The sequence below is a fragment of the Pomacea canaliculata genome, linkage group LG3 (assembly GCF_003073045.1).
Source record: "Pomacea canaliculata isolate SZHN2017 linkage group LG3, ASM307304v1, whole genome shotgun sequence".
Lineage (NCBI taxonomy): Eukaryota > Metazoa > Mollusca > Gastropoda > Architaenioglossa > Ampullariidae > Pomacea > Pomacea canaliculata.
This window is the reverse complement of record NC_037592.1, coordinates 10285636-10310923: the sequence shown is the minus strand read 5'-3', so window position 1 is coordinate 10310923 and position 25288 is coordinate 10285636. Positions and strand designations below refer to the sequence as shown.

General features: G+C 37.4%; 1 protein-coding gene across 2 annotated transcripts in view; it reads right to left on the bottom strand.

Moving 5' to 3' along the window:
* Positions 1-20184, bottom strand: part of LOC112559398 (phosphatidylinositol 4-phosphate 3-kinase C2 domain-containing subunit alpha-like) — a 33177-nt gene extending 12993 nt beyond the window's left edge. Inside the window, exons 1-27 of one of the 2 annotated variants that reach the window (XM_025230623.1) lie at positions 19875-20184; positions 16892-18503; positions 16547-16623; positions 15395-15543; positions 14655-14778; positions 14216-14327; positions 13869-13939; positions 13283-13487; positions 12905-12972; positions 12448-12590; positions 12009-12093; positions 11500-11625; positions 9578-9766; positions 8941-9046; positions 7894-7955; positions 7405-7485; positions 6695-6889; positions 6145-6238; positions 5844-5938; positions 5281-5458; positions 4701-4808; positions 4030-4122; positions 3347-3476; positions 2662-2798; positions 1768-1937; positions 1310-1466; positions 223-455 (exon numbers count right to left, since the gene is read on the bottom strand). In XM_025230623.1, the coding sequence (XP_025086408.1) occupies positions 223-455; positions 1310-1466; positions 1768-1937; positions 2662-2798; positions 3347-3476; positions 4030-4122; positions 4701-4808; positions 5281-5458; positions 5844-5938; positions 6145-6238; positions 6695-6889; positions 7405-7485; positions 7894-7955; positions 8941-9046; positions 9578-9766; positions 11500-11625; positions 12009-12093; positions 12448-12590; positions 12905-12972; positions 13283-13487; positions 13869-13939; positions 14216-14327; positions 14655-14778; positions 15395-15543; positions 16547-16623; positions 16892-17023 (3320 nt within the window). In that variant the 5' untranslated portion in view covers positions 17024-18503; positions 19875-20184. The remainder of the gene's footprint in view (positions 1-222; positions 456-1309; positions 1467-1767; positions 1938-2661; positions 2799-3346; positions 3477-4029; positions 4123-4700; positions 4809-5280; positions 5459-5843; positions 5939-6144; positions 6239-6694; positions 6890-7404; positions 7486-7893; positions 7956-8940; positions 9047-9577; positions 9767-11499; positions 11626-12008; positions 12094-12447; positions 12591-12904; positions 12973-13282; positions 13488-13868; positions 13940-14215; positions 14328-14654; positions 14779-15394; positions 15544-16546; positions 16624-16891; positions 18504-19874) is intronic. The other variant, XM_025230622.1, reaches the window with a different exon arrangement.
* Between the last annotated feature and the right edge of the window lie 5104 nt (positions 20185-25288).

Genomic DNA, 25288 nt, shown 5'->3' with positions numbered 1-25288 from the left:
ACTAGTTCTTTTAACAAATGAAGATAAAAACAGTGACAATAATTAGGTGGGGAAAAGTTAACAAGAACTCTGTGGCATATTTCTCACAAAATTTATCCCTGAAATGTTTTCCAAGGCAAGATGTTTTTCCAATGCTTTGTGAAAAATAACTTCTTCAATAAAATCTTCATGCAATGCAACAGTTTCCACAAGCACATGAACTTTAAGTAGAATATTTATTACCTGTAGGTCTTCGGCACAAATGAGAGAAGTGCTCCTTCATTGTGCGATGAGAACTTAAGCTGGGCCAAGTTGTGGATGAAAAAGTTAAACTGTGTGAAGACAGACTTCAAACTTTCTTCAATCATGCGAGTAAACATGGCTGAGGCCTGAGCATTGGTTAGTCCTGGCAATAAGGCCTTTTGGATGTAGGTGACTGCTTGCTCTGTGACACCAGGAATCCCTGATCTGGCCATCTGGTCAAGAACAAAACAAGGATGCAAGAATGTTAGTGCATTTTAAGTGTTTCTATCAGAATTTTTTTGGTCTTGTTTTTCTCTGTGTACACCTTGTCTTATATGAACTCAATCACTTTGATTCATGACACAATGTGACCACATATAGGAAATATTCCCTGTATCTTCTGTCCTTTAAATTTAAGCTTTACAATGATGCATGAATAAACGAATACAACAAACTATGACCAATTCTTCTATTAGCCACTGAGCAATGGTTTTGTACAATCAAAAGATAACAACTCTTCCATAGGCTTAACTGCTTACACAAGCAATGCTTTAAAAGACTACAAAGAGAGAGAGTTTTCATGATATAATGGCATTATGAAGGCATAACACAACTACAGGCAATGACATTCACTTACCAGAATCAGGAAAAAACTGCAAAACAAATGCTGAATACCATTTCCTTTTTTTCGTAAAAGTGAGAAAACTCTTCTTCGGATTTCTTTTGGATAATGAAAACAGGTACTAATGTTGGTCTTTCATAAAAGCAAAATGGTGTAGAATAAACTTTCAAAAGACATGCAATACCTGGATTTCTAAACAGGATTGCATAAAGGGAAGCAATGTTTGTATCTATAAAAGCTTGTCTGTATTCTCAGATCACTTTAGCTGTGCCTGTAAGATTTTTATGTTAACTCTACCCAAACAACAATTTGTATTGTAATAAACCTAAAAAAAATTGTACAAAAAATACAACTACCTCAAAAGCCAGAAGTCTTTATGAGTATGCATGCATGTACAACCACACACAGTATGCATGTACTAAGAAGTTCACACATATACATATTTAGAAAAATCACCCATCTTACCAGGAGAAATAGATTTCGAAAGAGGTCTCCATGCTGTCGCAATATGTTGAAAGAATGGCAGCACACATCTATAAACTGCTGGAAGCGATTACCTTGCCGACCACCATCGTTTATGACATAGGCCATGTCTGATGTGAGCACAAATGGCACCCGATCACTGATAAAAGGGATAGAAAGAAATAACCTGCTTGAAACTGCCCATGACTGAAGAGCCACAACTAACTTAGTCAGACGAGCAATGTATAGTTTACTCCTACAGATGAATATGCTGGAGCAAAATGCACTTTAAAAAAAATGTTTACCAGGTAATCACAGTGCCTCCACTGTATTATACTCTATTATATGCAGTATACTATCCATGCTTTGTTATCAAATATCCACTAAATTCCAATGAAAAGGGCATTATGTCAATCATCCATTAAAATTCTGAAACATCTAACTGCCCTTAGAAAACTTACCGTTTGATGTTTCCAAACATCTGTACATCACCAAGGAATTTTGAGAAGTCAATATGGAACATATGACCAGACTGTTTGAGCATGATGTTGTCATTGTGACGGTCTCCAATTCCCAGCACGTAGGTTGCCACACAATAGCCGGCACAGGAAAGCATGAAATTTTCCACAGCCTTAAAAAAAAAATTATAGATAAAACTTTAAAACATCTGTGTCTGTGCATAAATGCTTAAACAAATGAAGTGAGAAAAGTCTCGCTGTTTTCTTACATAAATGTTACTGAAGCAGCATATGCAAGGAGTAAACTAGGTATTCCCCTTTCTGACAACCAAATACAGTCAGGACTTACGGAGTTTTCAAGTTAGGCGCAGGTAAACTAACAATAATTCGATATAGGGAGGTCGACTTATCGAGGTCCGACTGTAATTAATTTTATGACAGAAATATAAATGTCACAATAAATTCAAAAGAGCCTTCTCTTCTGCTTCTAAACTTTGAACAGATGCAAGCAGCCATGTCAAGGCATGATTTCCAACCATTATTAATTAGATATGGCATGGCTGATTCACCACCAGTTATCAACTAATTTACTCTGTTTATATGCACGCATACTTCTTACTCTTTCAAAATAAAGCGTACTGTACAAAATAAGATATCCTGCACAAAATTAAAATGTACCACTACAAACAGTTGTCTCCTTATGTTAGGAGATAAAATTACCTGCAAGTTAAATGGGTTCAGTGACAAGCACCAAACAGGTAAGGGTTAAGTGAAGTCATAATACAATCAAACATTTCCATGACTTTTCTCTCATTTTCACCCTCTTCTCTATGTTTTTCTATTTCTTATAGTCTCAGTAAGCCATTGTGTTAACAGCTGACAACAATCAAGACTTACTTTATTATACTCTAGTTCAGTGGGGTTGTGTTTCTGCAACCATTCCTTAATGGGTCGGTCTTTGAAAGACCCTGTAACCCCGCTGAACACCTGGATTTTTCGCAGAGTCTCCGATTCTGTTATAAGCTCCACCACACCTGCACAGTCAAGCAGAATACATATTCAAACATATTTCAAAGCCTCTATACTCTTCTCCAAACATGTCTATACCCAAGACAAGAGGCCCATGCATATATGGTTTTTCCGCATTTAGTTTCCTTCCTGCAAGATGTACTGTAAACCTTGCTACACTCATCTCAGCATCACCTCAAAATGTCATTTCTGTTTATTATTTATGTCTGTTCTGTTACATGAGCAAGTAGTTATACACATCTTTGGTCCTTCCCCTTCTGGTGCTTTGCCTCCATCCCTGCCATGGCTTGCTCTTGTTCACTATAACTCAATTTTACACTTCCATGCCATCTGAAGCTTTCATTTAATACTATGAACTACTGACATGTGTAAATGTGTACATGTATGTGTGTTAAAAAGACTGAATATTTTTACATGTGTTAAAAAGACTGTACATGTGTATATGTGTGTTCAAAAGATAGACTGTGTGTGCATGTGTATATGTATGTGTGTTTAAAAGACACTCTATTTCAAAGAAATGATGACTGACACGTTCCTCTGGCATGAGTCTTACCTCGCTTAGGCCCTGTGGCCAGGCAGGAAAATGTTATCATCTTTAGATCCAGCCCTTCCTGTAGCCATAACATGTCCATGATACGAATGATCTGTAAAGTCAGCATATCTTGGCGAAGGTCATCCCCAACCTGCAAAATAAATATTGCATGTTCCAAAGAATAAATGATAATAAGTAGTTTTTACTGTTTCCTTTTTCTTTAACAACCCATTTCACTCCCCTCCACTCCGAAATCTTTGTGTCATAAGATGCTAATTACACGTACCCTCAAGAAAACATGATAAATATCCACTAATGATGCAAGTAAATCAGCAAAAATATTTTCTTAAAGATAAAGAACATGACAATGTTATAGGCATGTGGGTATATTACAAAACCATACAACCACCAAGAAGATTCCATGGACATTAACTGTACTTGCTAGGTAAATTTGCTGTCATTGCATATCTGATTCCTAAAGTTTGTTTATAAGATCCTGTAAATATAATGTTTCATTTTACTATATGAAATATTGCTAAGAATGGTTCATAATGCTTAGTCTAAAACTGATCCTTGTATGGGAAAAAAATGGGTTTCATTCATTTTTAAAAAAGAAACATACATACAGAGAGAGAAAAGACACATAAATACCAAGAGAGATATAAATAACCAGCTGTCTACTACAATCAAAGTATATTTCTTACCTTAAACATGACATAAACTGGGTCTGCCTTTGGGTTGGAGTTCAAAAACACAAGCTTCAAAGGGAAAGCATTTGAAGTGAAATAGGAACATGACTGCAACACAGAAATGGGTAGCAACAAAAAGGTTAAAAATGTTTGTTGTATCAGTAACTATAGTGGATAATTTTAAAAGGATTCAAATACTGAGTACTTTCAATTTTTATTAAGAGTCTCCAGAGGTGGTAAAATAAATTACGTTTTCTGATGATTCCTGGGTTGCTTTTTTCAGACTACATTCCAAAATACAAACCTAGATGAAGTTTTATAAGCAGGCAATACCACTTTCTACTGAGCTGGCTTAACACTAATTCCAAATGCAGTTTATTCCAGAATTCGCTTAACATAAGCTACAAATAAACAAAATGTAAGACTACCAAACAAGTATACATCTTGATCAGCAGAAAAATACAGCAATTTGTCATCTTCAGCTGAATGTAGTTTCTAACAAAAAGCTGTTATTAATGAGCGGCAGTACCATATTATCACAGAGATTAAGTACTGTATTATTAAATAATTGTTTAAACCACATAGCAAGAAATGAAGCCAATAATTACTTAGCCTTTTTTCATGAGTAAAGAGGCAGACAAGAAAGCAATGAGCAATAATTTCTGGCTTCGAAGGCACACGCTTACCTTCATGTCAACACCAGTTACTTCTATGCTCGGGTTGTAAGGAAGTAGTACTCTCCCTTTTCCCTCAAGAAACTCATACATTCCTTGCAGCTCTGCTTTCAATATTTTCTGAGTGCCAAATACAACATCTGCTGTTAGATCAATATTTTGTGTTGACTATTAGAATATATATATGATGATTTAGGTAGTTCTTAGGTAGCCATTCTTTTGATCTGCCTCATCAGTTTTGTGAATAGACTTAAAAAAAAAAAAGCAAGATACTACATGTCTCTTTCTTTTTTGGTCTCACACACCTCTTTTTCCCTTGCATGTGCACATTCAAGTGCACACATACATCCATGCCCACACACACACACACACAGAGCCGAGTACGAAACCTTGATCACATATTCATTTAATTAATATAATAAATATTATGCTAGATTTTGCATTTAAAGAATTTACTTTGTGAAGTCCATTGAAGTGCCGTCTTTTAAGTTTTGCAAAATTATATTGCTCACAATTAAAGGATGTTAAATGGCAAAAAAATGAGTTTATATTTAAATGAAAAAAAATTTCAAACCATGAATTGCATGCTTACATCTTTGTCTTTGGCATTTTTGACTTTTTCAGCCACAGAGGTGAGAATCTTGACCAGGTCCTCTTGCTTGTGAAACTCCTGGTACAAGGTGTCTCCAGCCACACTTGCCAATGCCACAAACATGAGTTCGTATCGGCGCTTGAAAGTTGCATCTTGACCTGCCACACCCTTGAGCAGCCTTGTAGATAAAAAGCAAGAAGTGTCAGTCACACTGTAACTTAGAGAAATTTCATTAAAAAAATAGCTTGTGAACAGTACTAAATAACTTAAGAGGAACATAAAGTATGGTTTAAATTTGAAGTAGGATCTTATTTATTAATGGCATTTTTTTTTTCTTCTTTCAAATTCTACTTTTACTTCTATTCTTCCACACATTAATTCTGTTTTTTCTGCAAAAACTTTTGATAATGATCTACATTTTTATACTGCAGTTCCCCAAAATTTTGTTTAATATAGTTATCATGTTAATACACCACACACACACATGCGCATGCATGCATGCAAAAACACATACACACAAGCTAATCTCAGCAACTGACTCTTCATCAGGCATGTACACTCACCAGAAGAAATGATGGGCAAAACGAATACTCTTAAAAGAGGTCTCTAGCAAAAGGCACGCTAGCGGTGAGTTGTGGTAGCTCTCAAATTTCAGTGCCTGTGAGACATCAAAACTTATACTGATACGAGCATATAGCTTGATGCAACATTAAACCATAGTAGGAGACAAGGACAATAGCAAACACTAACATCTTAAACTTGCAACCAAAAAAAACTGACTTCACATCTTAGCACCAGTCTCTAGTCATTCATATAATGTCAATTGATATGCTGAGCATAGATGTTACACCACATGATACCCACCTGTATTAACTGTGGTAGAAAATGTACAAGTTCATCCGCAGGAAGACGACCTAGACTGTCAACTGCAAACTCCCTAACAGCCAGGTCTGGGTATCTGGGTAGTGAACAAAGTCTTCTTCTCAGCATATTCTGGGTTAATAAGTTGGTGTGGTGTGTGTTTTGAGTGTGTGTGTGTGTGCATGTTCCATGTTCCTTGTGTGTGTGTGTGTGGTATGTTGTGTGTATATGTTGTGTGTTGTTTGTGTGTGCGAATGTTCATGGGTGAATGTTAAGAGAGGGAAAAGGAAGAGAGGGAAAAATAAGCAGTCTGATGTTGAGGAAAGGAATGAGGGAGGAAGACACAAAAATAAATGCTTGTAAAGCATGGAACCCCTCTGGCAAGGCTCTCTGCACTTCTTATCACCAGGCTAAGCATAGGAAATACAAATATAGATGCTGATGGAGAATAACTCTAGAGAAACTGAGCACATTCTGTTTGAAACACACTCTCACATCCTGAATAGCCTCCAGGACTAAAATGCTGGCTAAAGCAATAAAGTGAAATGCTTACTGTGGCAGCAGCAGCTCAAAAGCCTGTGTGGGATGCAACACTGGCCAAGCTTGCAGCAAGGAGGTCAGATCAACCAGACTGTTCCAGTCCCACCCATGGTGAGCTTTGGCTTGCAGAATTCGTGGCAAAACTCGAGGCTTGGTGTACAGGTAGTGTCGATACCTCCACACCAGCTCCATCTCTTCAGCTGTTAACCTACAGAAACAAAACATGACACTTGTATCCAATACCACCATAGCCTACAGAAAAAAACGTGACACCTGTACCCAAGTAATACCCCCCAGTTTGAACCCTGTCTGTGATTTTTCCTTAACAGCTTCAATATAAACTTGTTCAAAACCCCTGCAAAAAGTCAGAAGTCAAAATGAATGCAAAAACTTTATCCAGAGGTTCTACACTTTCTTGGGGCATTATCACAGAATAGTACTGCATAATTATACGCTCTTTATGTCACAAGAATTCTTTAAAAGAATTTAAGTTCTTTGAATGCCTAAAAAGATAATAGCACTCTTTATATGCTGGAAGAAATGCTTAGTAACAGTTGTTTCCTCTCTAATGGAATTGGCAAATAATTGTACACCTAAATTCTTCACTTGAATTGAAATCTTTCTGCATATGTATGCGAGTTCAGGTGTCTGGAAAATTATTATCTAGAAAATTAATTACACTCCCTTATGTACAAACTGAGTGAAGCAGACTGAAACACTCACGTTGCAGTGTAATCTTTCTCCAAAATGTCACTGATGCTGGTCTGTATCTCTGGTATCAGTTGATCAAATGATTTGCCAGGGCTACAAATATAAGTCACTTAACATGACACACAAACCATTCTCTACGCCTACTACAAGACAACACAATGTATCACCAGTTTATAAAGGGATGCTTAGGATTTAGAATGATGCTATGGTGTGTTATTTTTAGCTTAGGTTAGCTTGTAAGTTTCTCACATAGTAGTTTCTTGTTCAGTGTGATACTACAGTCTCTTCTCTAATACTAAGACAAAAAGACTTATGCATAAAACTGCACATTCAGAAGCCAAAAGGTTTATCTGAATACTCATTCAATCACACCAAATCATCTTCACCTTAATAATGAAGAGTGACCAAAAGCACTGCCAAAATAAAATATCTACAAGAATCAAAAAGACGCAATATGTGAACCAGCAAATAAGTTGCTACCATACTACTTCTAATACTCACATAGTAGCCATCTTCACCACAGGAGGGAAGTATATAGTCTTCTCAAAGTCTGGTAGATTTACCTGAAATAATTTCCATGAAATAGTCATTTTAATAGTTCTGTGTGGGAGGAAGGGATGTTGTGGGTGAATGGGTTGATGTGTGTCATGCACTAGTACATGTGAGTGTGAAGTGTCTATGAAGATGTGCAGATTTATGTTAAAGATCAACCTGAATGGTTTGCATTTTTTGCAGATATCGGTAGATATAGGCGATATAAACCTAACCTACAAATTTCAGTCTTCAAAACCCATCCGTTAATTACTTATCCACTACCAAGGTACAAGATTCACACCTGCGATCAACAAGCACCGGTAATGGTTTACTATGACCCGTTGGCACACCATTCACAACAGTGCCAGCCGTCAACACCAACCAGAGCGACAGTTCGGGCTATTCGGGTGCTGAAAATCTGCATTTCTCATGCTAAAGTAACAGTTTTTCAAACCACAAGAAATGCAGTCTTAAGCATCTGAATAATCCAAACGGTTGCTCATTCTCTGTCTCTGATTGGTGTTGACTGCAGGCAACCTTGTGAATGGTGCACTAACGTAACATAGTACACTGTTATCAGCGCTCACTGATCACAGATGCAAATCATGGCAGATAATTAACAGATGGGTTTTGGAGGCTGAAATTTACAGGTTAGGTTTATATCACCTATATCTACTGACACCTAAAAAAAAAAACGCAAACCGTTCAGGTTGGTCTTTAAGTACGTACACAAGCCTATGTGTAGTGTCTAGCAGTAGTGGTAGGGAGGAGGTGTATTCAGGTACATGTCCATGTGCATCTTTTAGTTACCAGTGATAATGAATAAGGAACAGCATTCTGTTCCCAATCATTCCTATTTCATCAGACTACAACCTTGGGATGCGCAGCTAATTGCACAATGGTATAAATTTGGTTTCTAGGCTCATGTTATCTGTTATAGTATGTAGAAGACATGAGGCCCAAAAGATAGCCTGCTGAGTACTGCCAGATACATTACACGAAGGAGGAGGCTACCTGTAAAAGGATGGAATCTGGAAGTAGCGTCTTGCAGGAAGGCATAGTGGGATCTGCTGCTATTCCCATGGTCAGTGGGACCAAGTGTTTACCTTGTAGGAGGTGTCTGTGACAAAATCAAGGTCAAATATCTGGTGAGTCTTTCTTGAACAGAACATTCAAAACATAAAGTGAGGTACCTTTAGGTCTTTTTAGTTTCACCGACTGAAGTAAAATTTAAAAACAAGTATGTTGTTCCCAATGTACTTCTCATAATGATAATAATAATGAAAATGCATGATTTGTAGAGTACATACACTCGTAAGGAGCGTGCTCTTAGTGCTTAAGACAAGAACAAAGCATGGACAACATAAAGGAACGGAAAGATGAACAACAGTACTGATGATTAATAAAAAACAAATACAGAAAACGTAAAGATGAATCTGGTGACAAAACTACATATCACTACATATCAAACTGGCTAGTGTACCTCACAGCTAAGACACCAGTGCTCTTAAAACTCCGCCATCCCTTTCCCTGGGCAGAGTCCTGTATAATAATGGAGAGTCCCACATGCCTCTTAGCTGGAAGGTGTACTTATTACAAAAGCTAACTTCATGATCTTTTTACACTTCAACAGACAACATTCAATACACACCCTCTCTGGCTATAAAGCTGGATGGCTGCAGCACCTATAGGCATAATTATCTTTTCCTTGGTGATAGTATCAGCTCCTTGATTTTTATCAGCTACTCTATTTTCTCCTTGTGAGACTCGTATTCCACATAATGTCAGACACAGTCGCATCTCCCTTGGCAACTTACACAGAGGAAGTTCAAACTGCAACCTGAAACACATGAATATGTATCAGTTACTGTATCATCTTTAAGCTTGCTTTGAAACTTTTTTTCAGCTTTTTGCAATTTTTTTATTCCATAATACATTTACACATATAAACATACAGAGAATAATTCAATATTTTAAGCACAAACAACATAATATGAACATAATATAATATAATTAACAAAGCAATTGATCTGCTACAATATAAGTAAAAGTTTCATTAACCTGCCCTCTCCCCTTACCCTGCATGGTAAAGAGGCAGGTGCCACAGAAAGACCGGTTAAACTTACACAAAATCAAATCTGGTTTTAACATTTGCTGTACATGGCAATTATCTCAAAGCCACCTCAGTTGCTCTAAATGTCCTTTTTTTATACAAATAATACCGTTATTTAAGAAATGACATGACTAAATGGGAGCCACTGTTTCTGAATGGATATTTGTGTGCTATTAATAGATGTCACATTTTGTTCCACAATATGTTGACTTTAGAAAAGGTATAAACTTATCCACTGTTTGTATGACCTTCAGGAATCTGCATTTTTAAATGAAAAATAAAGTTCAAAGCTTTGTCAATATTCTCAGTTCTACTAATATCAAATATAACAACTTCTTTACATAACCTAATTTCATCTTAACAGTTATGGTTAATATATTCCATAGCTGTACTCAAAAGACTTTACTTGATGAACAATGCCAGAATATGTGTTTCAAACGATAAAAATTAGAGCTGTATTCAGCTTACAGTTAAAAAGAAACAAGTTTGTGGGTAGGATCAAGTATAAGATTCTTAATTAAAACCATCTCAACTGGGTGCCTATAGTAGTGAAAAAGGGCTTTTGAAATATATTAGCCCAGTTATATTCTTTAAATTCTGCCTCCCAATTTCTCAGTGCAGATGGATCCACTTTATTTTCTTAAAGGATTTTTAAAACTTCTTTGTTTCCCTTTCTAATGATAACCCATCCCCTATTAGCAGCTTCATTCTGAGAGACTAGCAGGCAATTACATTTGTTTTGATATTGTTTTAAGGACTGTATCAGACCATGTAGGTTAAGAGTCTGTGCTGGTTAAGGCAAGATACAAAATATAGAATTTCATCAAGAGTCAGAAATGTACCATCAATATTAGTGAGGTACCCTATTTTTGTAACTTTTGCATCCAACCATTTCTTAATATATAAAACTTTTCTGCCTCTACTAATAGTACCATTTAAGTGAATGTCCTCCCCAAGAAATTCTTCACTACACATTGGATTGCACTTGCTAATAAAAACCTTTTATAATGTCTCTGTAACCAACACGTCAGTAAAAATACTCATTTTTAACAAAAATTTAATTTTGTGTGCTGGTACCTACTTACAGGCTACACTCAATAGATTGGCCTCCAATTTTGAATAAGCTGCTTTGATTTGATCTTTAGGGAGACAAGTAAGCATGCATTGCCTTTGTGTTGATTTATCTCATTTTCTCTCCCCTAAACCACTCATTTGTCCCATCCAAAACTACTGAAAAACCATTTCATTTACCACCAAAGAAGGAAATTTACAAAAATGTCATACAGGAAATGTCATCAGGCCTCATACATTTGTAGCCAACTTCTTGAATGTGACTGGAAGTACAAGACTGTACAAACATCAGCTCTTGTTTCCTACTAATGCTTCAGATATGTCAAAGCACAGCAATAATCACATTCAAAATAATTATCATCTGGACAATGATGGAGCCCAACACTAACCATTCATCCCAGACCACCCGTTGACAGAGGCCTTCTGTGTTGAGAGGCTGACAAGAAGTAACCCCATCTGCATAAAGTCTGTGTGTTCCGTGGTACAGGGTGCACACAACTTTGAACTCATCATATCTGTAAAATACATAGCAATATGCAGAATAAGGATACTATCAGAAATCTGGATGTTCAAAATCTTGCTTTAAGATTTTTAAAACAGGATTTCACAATATTTCAACTATTTTAAGGCTTTAGTTGGTTTTTTTTATTTTGAATTCTGAATTTTAAAAAAGGCATTGAAAGAAAAACAACTGAATTAAAATATGACACAATGATAAAGTTACATGGAAAAATATTTTGGCAATATTCTAACTATAAGCTGGTTGTTCTTCTCAAATATTTCTAGATCAATGGGCTCTCATCTTAAGAAAAATCAGTGAAAATGTAGGACAAGTGAAAACTACTATAATTTCAGCACACTTATTATAGAAAGGCTAACCAACAATCAACTGACTTACTGAGTTTGTACAGACTCTGGAAGTCGATGTGCAGTTGCGATGTTAACAATAAAGCTGTCCCGTATACTTGTCACTTCTGTTTGGTCTGTATACATAATACACACACAAGGGCAAACACCTTGAACATAGATTTCATAGTGAAAATGAATTCTCAATATAACACTTTGGCATAAAGGGTTTACTTACCATAAAAAGGTAAAGGTAGACATAATATTCCAGGTATGAGAAACTACACAGTTATTCCCTAAATTTATTATAAATAAAAATATATACTACTTTTAATGTATACTTCCCCAATTAAAAGTGAAATGCATTTACACGGAATCATACATTGCCAATGTACATTCACATGCATACACCTTTCTCTCTCTTACACACGTATATATTTTTATATACAATACATGTAGGCACCTCCAAACACAGACAGTCTCGTACATACCATGTGGAATCTCTATAGAACATCCCAAGAAGAAATCAGTGTGGTATGCTTGGCAGTACATGCGTACCAGCTGTCGCACAGCTGCCACCACTTGATCTACCACTTCTTGTAACTCCTCAACAAAAGAGCAGCGAATGGCTACACTGCAAAAAGAGGCAAAAATAAATATACACGACTCAGTGCCATTGCACAAATAAAAGTCTGAAAGTGACTGATTCTTTGACTTACAAAGAACAGCATGAAATTATATAAAGCAGAAAAACAATTATTATTAATTCAAATTATGAAAATAAAAGATTAGTTTCTAGGGCATTCCAGGCAGATCAAATATTATCGGGGAGGAAAAAAATATAAAATAGCAGGCAATGATGCCACATGTACATATAAAGAACACAGATCAAAAGTGATCAGAAAAAAAACATAAACATTTAAAATTAAATTAGTGTTAAATACATACTTAATGGCATCAATAGTATCTGCATCAGTGCTGCCTCCCATGATCTTAACAGCACGATTCTTAGGACTCTGTTTTGACATTGATTTAAAATAACATAAATACAGGCAGAGGCCTGCGTGCGCATGCACACATACACATGTGCAAATGAATGTTTGTAATAATCTAGCATAAACTCCCACCTTCATAATGAGTCAAGCATGCCAAATGTTTGTAATTAACATAATTAAATTTCAAGTATGCATGCATGCCTGTATATACTTTTACACATCTATAACATATAAGCACAAAAATGCATAACATATATGCATAATATACAATCTGAAAATATTCAGACTTCAGAAGCTCCTGAAAATCACAAGCAGCTTATCAAACACTTACAACCATGTCAGCTACCACCCGTTCAAGCCGATCGACTGACTTAACAACATCGATGGTCTCAATGTTGGCCAGAGCAGCACAGATGGCCCTTACTGACTGTCTCACACCCTGCACCAGGCTGTAATCAGTCTGACTTTGCATCACTTTGTCACTCAGCTGGTCAACTGCCTCATAGAAGTTCTCAAGAAGGATGTCCAGTGATTCTCTGTTTCAAAACAAAAATTTTGTGGTGCATCACCATTTTTCATCAGGTAAAATATTGTATGTAGTAATTTTTATTTGAACAATTTTAAAGAAAAAGAAAATATTTTTAACATCTTCTTTCACTCTGGGATGCATGCTGCATTGAATTTCTTGTACTACTGACAGAAGTCACTCATTTAGGTGGGGTGTGACCAGGTTCTTAGCTGTCAGAAGGTTATGTGAAACTTGAATCTTGTTTACACTCAAATGAAAAAAAGCAAGCAGCTATGTACTGTCTGCAATGAATGCAATCACACAAACACATATGCATGCAAATCCAACATATACAAAATCTGCATGGAACAACACATTCATATAAAAAAAAAAGAAATAGCCTTCTCACTTTGATACAGCCTCATCATCAGTTTTAATGTATTCTCGAGGGAAGTACAACATCTGAGCATCATCATCCACCTGAAAAATATTTTGTATTCTGTAAGTTACAGAAAACACTCTCCTGTAAAGCATACAAACTTCTTTTAAAAGCCCCCGAAACAGAAAAGCAAAAAAAAAAAAAAAATGGACTTTAAAAACTGACAAATTATGCAATCTCTAAATTAATGCTTTTAAAAAATATGAATGAAATTGAAACAATAGAAATTAAAACATGAAAATGCCACATTGAAAATAATGCTATTCTACTATTTCTTTTTAAAAGAAAATAAACTAATTTACCACCATATAACTGACCGTTCTTATAAAAGGTCTCATCACTTGCTCTCGTGTAACCATCTCAAATGTGACATCCTGATCCAGTTTCAGACAGTGGTGAATATACTCAAACTTAGATAAAGCCTGGTCACTGACAGAAGAATAGCACCCATTTAAAATCCTATGCAACTTTAGCACTGGAATAATATGCCTTAAGAAAATTCACGCACATCACCTAGCAACACACACACAAACAACCCTTCTCCTAACTTATTATTATTATTATTTCAATTATTATAATTATTCCAAATCTATAAACTAAAATTGTTCACCATAAATTTACAGAAACGTCACTGACTACACTAACGCAATAGTTTACAGGCTGAACTCAAGAGTTTCATGAACAAATTATGTAAAACAAAACTTCCACCTAACTGGTGTTGAATAAGGTATCAATTATACCAGAAAATGGACTTACTTGCTTAGATACTCTGTCCTGTCATACACCTTCAGGAAAAAGTCATCTGCAGTTTGTTGTCTGCCATGAACTGGTGAGGCGCTGTATAACACCTGGCTGATCACATGCTCCACAAGGGTATTGGCTGAAACATTACCCCTCAACAGTCAGCTTACAACCTTAAAGACTGATCCCTGTCACTACAAATACATTTTTCACCAAGGTCACAGATATTATTTAAAAAATATCTTTTTCTACTTCATAAGTTACACTTAATGTATAAACAAGACTCTAGTTGAATGTGAAAACAGTAAGTCTGTAAACACTTCAGACAAAATGTGCATGGTCTTGAACAATTTGTACCTGATACAATGGCATTTATTGTTAAAATGACACAAGGTTTAGCATTAAAAAAGTAATATTTTCAAGTGATGGCACATGGATAAATAAATGCTAAAGCTTCTAAATCAAATAATAATAATGAAGAGGATCTAAACATATATTTTAGCCTCAAAAAGATGTTTTTGTGTTGTGCATGCCAATATACATCAATATAATCTTTTCTACCATTATAAAAAAAAAATTATCATTTTTGTTAATATCGTGTTTAAATCAAGATTTAATACCATTCATAATCCCTTTAATCACATCTACAGGCAGTTGCAGCCAAAACTTGAGCTGAAGCATGTCTTGCAGCTCATGCTAATCAGTTAATGCTCTTTCTATGCTAGTCATATTTATATACAAAGGTGAGTACATACTGTCACAAGTGAAAGAAACGGGATCAGAATCAAAAGGGATGTGAATAACCACTTTGATCTGCGTTGATGGGGTATGGTTTGTGTGAACTGGACTCAGCAAGCATCCAAGGTTGGTCTTTTCATCTTTTGAAGTATATTTCTTTTTAAGTCTGAAAAAAAATTCTTTTAAAGTCTGAACATCAAACTAAAATTAGAATGAAGTCTATGGCAGCCAAAAGGGAAAACAAATTTTTCCATAATAAGATAAATCCAGCACTAAACTTATACTCAGCAAGCATGATGTGAAATATTGGCAGCTCTAATGGATGACAGTTGTAAACAGTTTGATGTCAGGAAGGAATATGCTGCATGTTAGTTAATAATAATAATGGGTACTTGTAATGCACAGATAGATCGCACTCACTGCGCAGAGCAGTAATGATAAATGAACAGATAGTGGACTGTGAGATACGTACAGACACAGAACATAAAGCAATGATGAAGGTATGAAAGATACTGTAAACAGTTGGAGCCATACTTGATGATTAACACGACAGACAGTATTACAAGGGAGTTAAGGATAGTATTTCAGGGATAGCACTTTGTGAGCAGATATGTTTTCAGAGAGAGTTTGAATGTAGCCTTTGAAAAAAATAAAAGCTTCTGTTTTTTCATCATTTAGTTTTACCTTGTTGAGGGCCATCCATTGTCTAATATCAGAAATATAGTCTTGGATGCTCTGGATAGCAGTGTATGCCTGAGAAGGAGAACAGCTGGTATACAGCTAAGTGTTGTCAGATTGATCAAATACAGAGTGAGATTGAATTAGAGTAGTAAGGGACTTCATGTGCATGATCAAGAAGATGGGACCAAGTACAGAACCTTGGGGAACTCCTGAGCATATAGAGACTGGTGGGGACTCGAGCTGAGAAGAAACAATGCTGTAGTTTTATAGTTCTAGTATCTTGTACTAGTAAAACACAGAAAAACCAAACTGGATTTAACTATAAGCAAGAGTATAAACATAAAGATAGTGACAAGAGAAAAACCTACATGCATATATACCTGTATTCCTGCATGTTGACAAAAAGTGTTATGTAGGAGCTAGAAGTTGCAGTATAACTTGATGAACCACAATAAAGACCTTAAGTGTTATAAATATTTTAAACTCACTCAGCCACCATTTGACAAAAAGCATCAGCTTCTGGGTCAATAAATGTCCTCTTCCGGAGTTTTTCATAGCGTGAAGTCTGTAAAAAATAAAATTAAATATGATTATTAAAATAATGTTATTATCTGTGTTTTGTTGCTGTTTCTGTTACTTTATGGTGGATGTTATCATTATCAGAAAACATATTACTAGATACTTTCCACAGTTTACACATCTTCTGCAAGACAGAAGATTTTAGGTTTAAGTTTCTGTTCCTGAAGCTTTTTAAACTGCCTGAGACTGTGGGTAGGAGTAGGTGTCATGACTGTCAAACTGCAACACTTCCTTTGCAGTTTATGGATACTCACCTGTTCTGAGGTCCTCATGTGAGCAGGTGGTCGATCTGGTCTGCTATGGGGTTGCCAGTTCGTTGGCTCTATATTGCTGGTTGTTAGGACATTTTTGCTTTGAAGAAACTCTTCATCTGAAGTTCCAAACATTTCTAAGGCTAAGGTCTCAAAACCAATGGCACATTGATAGTTACCAATGCTCTCATGCTTTTTCTGTGGCCTGTTTTCTAGTTGTTGAGATGTGGAAACACCCCAGATTTCATGCGAAAGTCCGCCGCTGATGCCGTCGCAAAGCTGGATCAGGTCCTTTCTCTTGGTAAAACCCTGAAAAGGCCTCACCCATTGAATAGTTTAAAGCACCATTTTGGTTTTGGACTTCAATGGATTGTTTGCGCCCACGTTCATATAGAGGGTCAAAGAAATCTAATGAAAGATACTCATGTTCTGGAAATCCTTGCTGAAGATTAATAAGGTCAACATTTGAGCCAGCTTCCTCAGTTTCTTCTTGACACTGAGGCTGTGGCAAAACACTGTCTTCTATACTGATCCCAATATCGTTTTTGCTTGGTTTACTGTAATCATGAATATTGGTCCAGCTGGCTGCTCGTGTCAACCCTGACTGCATTTGCGGAAAGAGAGTGTATGAGGGACTGTTTTCATTCATTTGTCCCCCCAGTATACCACCATGGAAAGGGCCTCCTAAAGCTGTCTGTCCCAGAACATTAGTGCTGGGCTGACTAGAAAGATTTCCAGGGTAACCTTGTCCAGAGTAACTTCCATTCCCTTGAAAAGATGACAATCCCGGGGAAACCCCACCAGCAGTAGACCCAGTGCTACTGCCTGATGGTGTCATCAAGTTGTTTGGAACTATAAAAGGGGTGTTGGCTTGTGGCTCTAAAAGACAGGGATTCCACCCATAGCCAATTCCTCCACTTGAAGAATTGTAGCTGGGAAATATTTTACCTGGAGGAGCATAGTTAGGAGGTGCTACCATCATATTTGGGGTCACCATCTCTGACCTGAGTTCCCGAAAGGCACTACTGATGTCTGGATACCCTGACTCCATTGGCTTGGACACAAGATCTTCTAAAGAAGAACTTAAATGGTTCTGCGATGAGAGGCTGCCACTGGTGCCAAACATATTACGTTGTAAAGAGCTGCTAAAATCTATACCTTGTAGATCAGCCATAAAGCCTGAGCTGCTGGGAACATGCACTGAATGTGGCCGTGGCAAATCATCAATACCATATTCTGATACTGCACTGTCCCCTGTAAATAAAGAGCTCGTTTTGAGGAGCTCTGGTCTGCTGCGAGATGAACTAACTTCACTGCCACTAGTGTTACCACCACCAGCACCTTCGACTCCTTCAGCAGACTTAAACTTCACAGTAGTCCTCTGTTTGGGTATTGGTGGCTGCGCTGCGGTGGGATGAGTGCCCGAAGATGATATTATGGAAGCATCCACTGGAGATCTGCGACGTGGAGGTGCCGGGGGAGGCTGAAGATTGGGGTAGCCATCCTGCCAGCCTTGGGCAGCCATTGTCACAGATTGTAAAATAAAGTTCTTCTGTCAGCTGTAAGTCATCACCTTTGCCAAATCAAGTCTACAGAACTCCTACATCAGTAAGTGCTGAAAGACACAAGACACAATAATATATGTAAAACCTTAACAGCATCAACAACTTTTACATTGCCTAACATCAACCAAAAATTATTCCTTTTTAAACAGCATCAAACATATTTTATGAGGAAAGAAGTTCTAGCATAGTGCAAAAAAAAATCCAAGTTACTGTCATATGTTATTTCAGCATTATCTGCAGAAACAAAGACACTACAAAGACACAACATTCTTTCAGATCACAACTCAAAATTCAATATTGAAAACGTTATGTGAAGTTTAAAGGCAAGAAAAATCATTAGACCTGATAGTGTTTTTTGTTGATAGCATAAGATGCAAATTAATATGTTTCAAGAAAAAGAACTTAAAATAGTGCACCAAAAAATTCTACATCAGATTTTATTATTTCTTCTCTTCTTATTTTTTTATTTCCATTTATTTCTAAAAATCAAGTTGCTTGACCAAATATGCATGAAAGCATCCATGGACTGTCACTTGTTTTGGTTGTTATATCTCGCTTTTAAGTTATAAAGGACAATGCTTTAACTGTAAAATATCTCTTGAAAAGTCATTCCAGTAAATGCACCTTTGACCTGTAGCATGGTGGTTTAAATTATGTCTTCAACTGTGAAGCAGAATGCTACTGGTTCAGGGAGAATATAAATGCAGTTTATGACAGCAAAATTCTGATGAACATGCATCAGCAAGAGAGCTTCACTTTTTTTAATAGTAAACTTTTATTAAAAGTATTCTGAAAGTGGTTGTGAACGTCCAGACCAAAGACCCATAGCAAGTCAAAAGGAAAATAACCAGCCATGAAGGGTCAATATATAATGCAGTCATTTTACGAAAGCATCCTCAAAAGTGTTGTGTAAAAGCAGAATACATGAGTTTTTCAAAAACTATGATGGCCGATTAATATGCCGTCTCTCACCAATATTTAAAACTTTCCAAATTGTCCAGTTCCTAGCAAAATTTCATTGGGTACAGTTCAGACTCCGTTTTCCATTTCAGTTCATACCGACCCCGTGTTAAAACTAAAACTGCTAAATTGCTGTAGTTTAGAATAAGAATAGCACGATTCGGTGGCTAGAAATCATGTGTGTAAATAAAATGCTTCCCAAGTTCGAGACTTTGTATCACAGCTGGAAACTGAAATTTCACCTAGCAATTCTGTGGTTTCGTTATTTTAAGTTTTTATTCTATTAGGTCTTTAATCTTTGGAGAATTTATGGATCAAGACCAGTTATTATTCGTATACTGGTCTCTGGAAAAATCTTACGTATCACTGAAACAGTGTTCTGATCGAAAGAAAGAAAAACAAAAGACAATACCGTTCAATCTGCGATGTAATAAGCTATTAAATGTAAATGTCAAATTTACCTACATGATTTTCTTCCTCTTTGACAATACGGCGGTATCCATGGGACTTTCAACTGCTCCCAAAGGTAAACATAGAGGATCTTATGAGATTATCCAGTTGTTGCTCCGGTATCATCGCCATATTTGTAAACTATGTGATATAGAAACTCCTGCTATGTAATATGCCTCATGCAAATCCTTACATTAGATTTACTAATGAGTACCATTATATAGTTTTCTTTTAAATGTGTTCAACATTATTATTATTTTGAGAATAGTTCAGCAAACAACCAAAAATATTATAGACTGGTTTAGCCTTTCAAGGCCTACAACTCTGGATGTTTACAGTAAGAAGGGGGCGTTCACTGATGTGGACAGGACGTCTACCCTACCCTGTCTGTGTTTTTTGAGAAAAGGCGATCGACCGAGAAACACGGACATACGTAACCAAAATGTTACCTCCCACTAATAACATACCGGAATAACTATACGTATGATTAAAGTCTATTGAAAAGAGAATTAGAGACAATAAAAAGGTTTTGTTTCTATGATCAGGACTTCGATCTGTGAATGCACTGACCTCTCACGGATATGTCAAAGAATGTTTTAAACACACTGATGTATGGGGTAATATATTCATAGCTATTTAAATGTAAATACCACGTGATATATGGATGGTATTAAAATGCATCCTGGTATGTTTACATCTCTTTAAAATACGAAAATATATTGGCTGCAATTTGCTGATGATTTCTCGCACGTCGATACTCGATCTGGCTCAGTGACATGTAGCCCAGCTGAGCTTGTGTGAAGAATTGTATTTAATGCCCTAGGGGAATGTGATATTTTACATGATTATATTTTACACTTCGACTGAACCACCACTGGATGGGCGTACGAGACATCAATGTTTAATAAAACTATTTACTATGAGTGCATATAATAGTTCGAGTGACCTGCAGCAGCATATATAAGTGATTATTTATTGCTTTGCTGTAGTGTAACACGTATCGATAAAATTTGTCATTCTGGAAGCAGATTGATATTTGTCAGGTGACTATAGCACATGGCTGTAGCCAGGGAGGAAGAAAGAGAGAAAAAAAAGAAATGGTGGTGTATCCGGAATCGGGATGGATAACATGATTTGAATGGTATATGGAGATCGACAAATAGAGAGTGGTGCAGACTAAGAAGGCAGTGTACGTGTGAGGCACTAGGAAATGGTTAGTTTGGAAGATGGGAAACACAGAGTGCAAGCGAAGTACGTATTTTTCATACTGCTTTCACCAATTTCAGAAATTTCTGTTTTGAGTATGCGCTGTCTTGAGAGTGAAACTTATATAGTGCCCTTTTCTCTCACTGTCAACGACCCTGCCATCTGAAAGTGACGTCAGCCGTGTACATCCTGAAAAGTTTGATAATTTAAGAATGCATCGTAGGTAAAGGAAGTCAGGTTGTATCAAACGATCCCCTCTGCCGGCACGTCATTGTTGACATTAAAAGCTTATTGACTTCCTTCAAGGTGCTATCGCTCCCCATTCTCCCAAATTACCCAATGCAAGTGGGTGTACGTGAGGTGGGCTCGGCACATTTGACGTCCAGGTGCAGGTAGTGTAGCTCATTCGAGAAGCGAAATATTATATAGCATGCGTGAGATCAGGAAGGTAAGCCAAGCTGTAGTAATCAACGTGTTGAGTGACTAATATATTACAACCACCTATCGGCAGTCCCCTACTTTATACTCCCTTCACTTTTCTGATAAGTCAGAGCGAGAGGACTCTCCAAACTAAGTGGCTACAAACAGAACACGGCGCGCGCGGGCGTGTGAGTGTGTTATCCATGTCATTGTAACCTCAAATGACCACACCAGCCATCCAGTTGCCAGTCTACAAAGGAACGTGCGAAACATTTGTAACATTCATGTAACACGTTCGTGTAATGCAAACTCAGACTCCTGTTGCATGCTGATGTAATGTAAGCGCACAAGACCCTGTGATATGCATGTGCCCGTGACACAGTGTAATGTAATGTAACGCACATGGGACACCTGTTTTAAAATCCCGGTGACGTGTAACTGTGTAAACTAACCAAGGTGTTCAAGTGCTTATCTCCTTATCATCCTGCTGTATTTTGCTGCCCTCCTGCCCAGTCTCTAAAAGGTACTTACTATATTTCGGATCTTCTCGGGTCAAGTGTCACACACGAATGGCTAGGGTGTACAGGAATTCGCACAAGAGCCAAGTATCGAATGTTCACTTCTCCACCGAGATCGACTGGTTGCCTTGTGGTTGTGCCGCATACCCGCATTTCCTCCTGCAAGTGCACAGACCCCAGTACAGCCTTCCTGCAACGCCGTGGCTGATTGCGTCACCATAACCGCAAAAGTGTTCTAACTGAGCGGATGTCCATACGTGCACTTAATCGGATCAGTGACCTTACAATATGTATGATGCATATATACAAGATACAAGATACATCTTTATTGTCTATGGTCGCAAGAACATAGAAATTTTTCTTTGTTGGGAGCTCCGAAAAAAATATATATATAGTACTTATATATGATCACTAATACGGTGTATGATTTAGGATCCGAGAAAGTGCAGGCGATCGACGCCACCTATGAAGACGTTTGCATGTGAACGCAAGAGTATGTGAAGTTTATGCCGTGCATAAAACTGTTGTACTGTTCCCTATACATCAGGAATTATAAATGTGTATCAGAGCTAAAATGAACTTTCTGAAGTAAGAACTATAAAGCACTTAACTAAAGTCAGGGTCTTACTAAATCTGAAAGTAGGACGCTAGCCTGCATTTATTAGCTGGCTTTGGATCCCAATCCCAGAACTCCCTTCCTGTATACCAGAAAACAGCAGATAAACCCAAACAATCATGACAGTAGTGTACAGGCTGACCATGGCTAGAAAGAAAGGCACCACCCAGATACTATTTTTAACTGTGTTTATGATATCTGCGGACGGATGTTACGTCATTTCCAGAAGTCTCGGCAGAGTGTCACCCAACTCACCTTTGCACTCGCTCTAGGGCCTAGGCTTTGTAGATTGCTTTGTACGCGCACAATCACAATCAAGGAAGTAAACGAATTCATTTCGTTCTTATCAGGGGCGAAGGATAATAATAATAATAAAAACCAGGCTACATGCTCGAAAATTACAGAGCGTTTGTGTAAGCTAGTGCTACGTCGGAGGTTGCACTATGAATATATACATGCACGCGTGTGTGGGTGTATATGTGCTTGAGTACTGGTGTGTGAAACTACACATTCGATAAAGTCAGACGGTAAAAATTTTAAGAAAACAGGAATGTTAAACCTAAGTACTGTGTAAGTTAAATTGAAACGGAAACTTTGAATATATTGAATGAAGTACATACGTTTACTACTTGTCTCGGCTTCATAGCAGTGAATACTTTACCAAGCACAAATGCGGTTTTTGTAAAATATATATATATACACACACAAAACGTAAATTTCACATAAAAAGATTTAAAACAGTAATTTATATCACTTTTAAAATAAATGCAGTCTATTAATTTAAATACCCTTTAAAATTTACACTAAACCCATGATTATATGATCACAATGCAGTTAAGCTCGGCTATGACATATATACGACGTTCAAATGGCAGCCAAAACTTAGAGGAAGCGGTTTTACGTGAAAACATTTACAACCTTAAAAACAAAACAAAAAAAGAAACTAAATAAAAATAAGAAAAAATCTACACTGCCGTGCATAAAACTTTTTTATTTTTCTGTAATAAAAAGGTCTGCACGGTACAATAGGACTCGATTGTTCCAGCTAAAAAGGACAAGTAGGGTGAATGGGTGGGTTGGTCACAATTTTGATCTCTTCCTGTGCACTGTGATGCTTGTAGACATGTATCTCAATGACGCAAGAGAGGTGTTCACCCACATTTGGGTAAATAGTACCTTGTGTCTTGCAATGAGCTTTACTCGGTCATTCGAAAAACAAATTTCACCCTAATAGTCCTTTAAAGTTCGAGCGTGTAAACATTTTCACCCCACTATATGTCCTTTTAAAGTTCAAGCATGTATAAGTTGACATGTCGATCTATTCGGCGAACAGCAGAAAACAAGTTAATACCACGCCGACTTGTGCAGACAGGGGCGTTTCTTGTGATCTCATACTGGTACAGTCAAATCTGCGTACAGATAATAGGAGCAATTAAAGTGAATCAGGAAGCGGGCGCCTTCTTAACCTCATCTGGTCACAGTCAGCCAGACACGAGGGCAGAAAAGTGCACCCGCACCCACCCTTGCTCACTTACTGTGTTGCAGACAATGGCAGGTATGCTGATAGCTGTGATGATAGCACATGAGACGCGAAGCAAGTGGTGTTACATACTGCACCTAGCGGATTACCGGCGATACCTGTCGTGTTGCCGACGCACTACACTCTAAACACAGATCACATATCCCTCATCCCACTCCACTCTACCTCATTTCCCACTTCGAATTCTGTGTGTTCATATGCGTCTGTGAGTTCAAAACATATTTCTTTTTATTTATTGACTGCTGTATAGGATGTTTGCCATATAATGCAAAATAAAGGGCTAAATCGTATAAGAAGTCAAAGCACGAAGTTTTAAGAGGGTTTTTTGAATTTAATTTTAATGTTGCCTGTAGGCGGTATGCACTAGCTGTGGTCCCTGTCCTAAAAGTGGCGGTGTCAAGAGGCTACCTGCATCCTGATCATTCAGAGATAGCAGAGGAACTGCAGATACAAGAGCTATGTTCTTGAAGATCGCTATATGTCCAGCTTTACGTTCATTACTGTCTCGTCCATTGGGGTCGTCCTGTCCTAGCTGTCCGGTGCTGCCATTGAAGAGTATCCTGAATTCAGAGCTCGTCTCGGACGAGCTGCTTTCCCAACATGTGATACCAGGCCGGCTGTTTTGCTGTAGTCTAGCCTTAATCAGTCAGCCCTTCATAACACTGATTTCCTTATCCGTTCTTCCGGCAAGTTATTTTTTTAAGAGGTGCAGGCCGCTCTTTTTCGTCTGAAGTATATAGTACGTTTATACCTCTTTTCCCGTTCATCTGAGCAGACGACCGGCGAGAGGTGACAGGGGCTTCTATTCTGGCCACCATCTCTCCAGGTGAATCAAACTAAACAGATAGCCCTCATCAGTCTCAAGTGTTGCACCTGAGCAAAGAAAACAAATGTCAGCTGGCCGTGGTCGATTTTTCTGCTCAGGAGTTATGTTTAAACACGAAGTTGGAATGATCGCAGGAGTAGAAGAAAGTGGAGGTGGTGGGGGTCGGGGTGAACGCTAGTAGGGAGAATCGTTAACTGCTAACACTTCGAGGCACACATACTTTACATTTTGATACGATATTTTGAATGTTATAGACTTCATCATTAGGACATATTGTGGGAGGTCCAAGCATAATATAA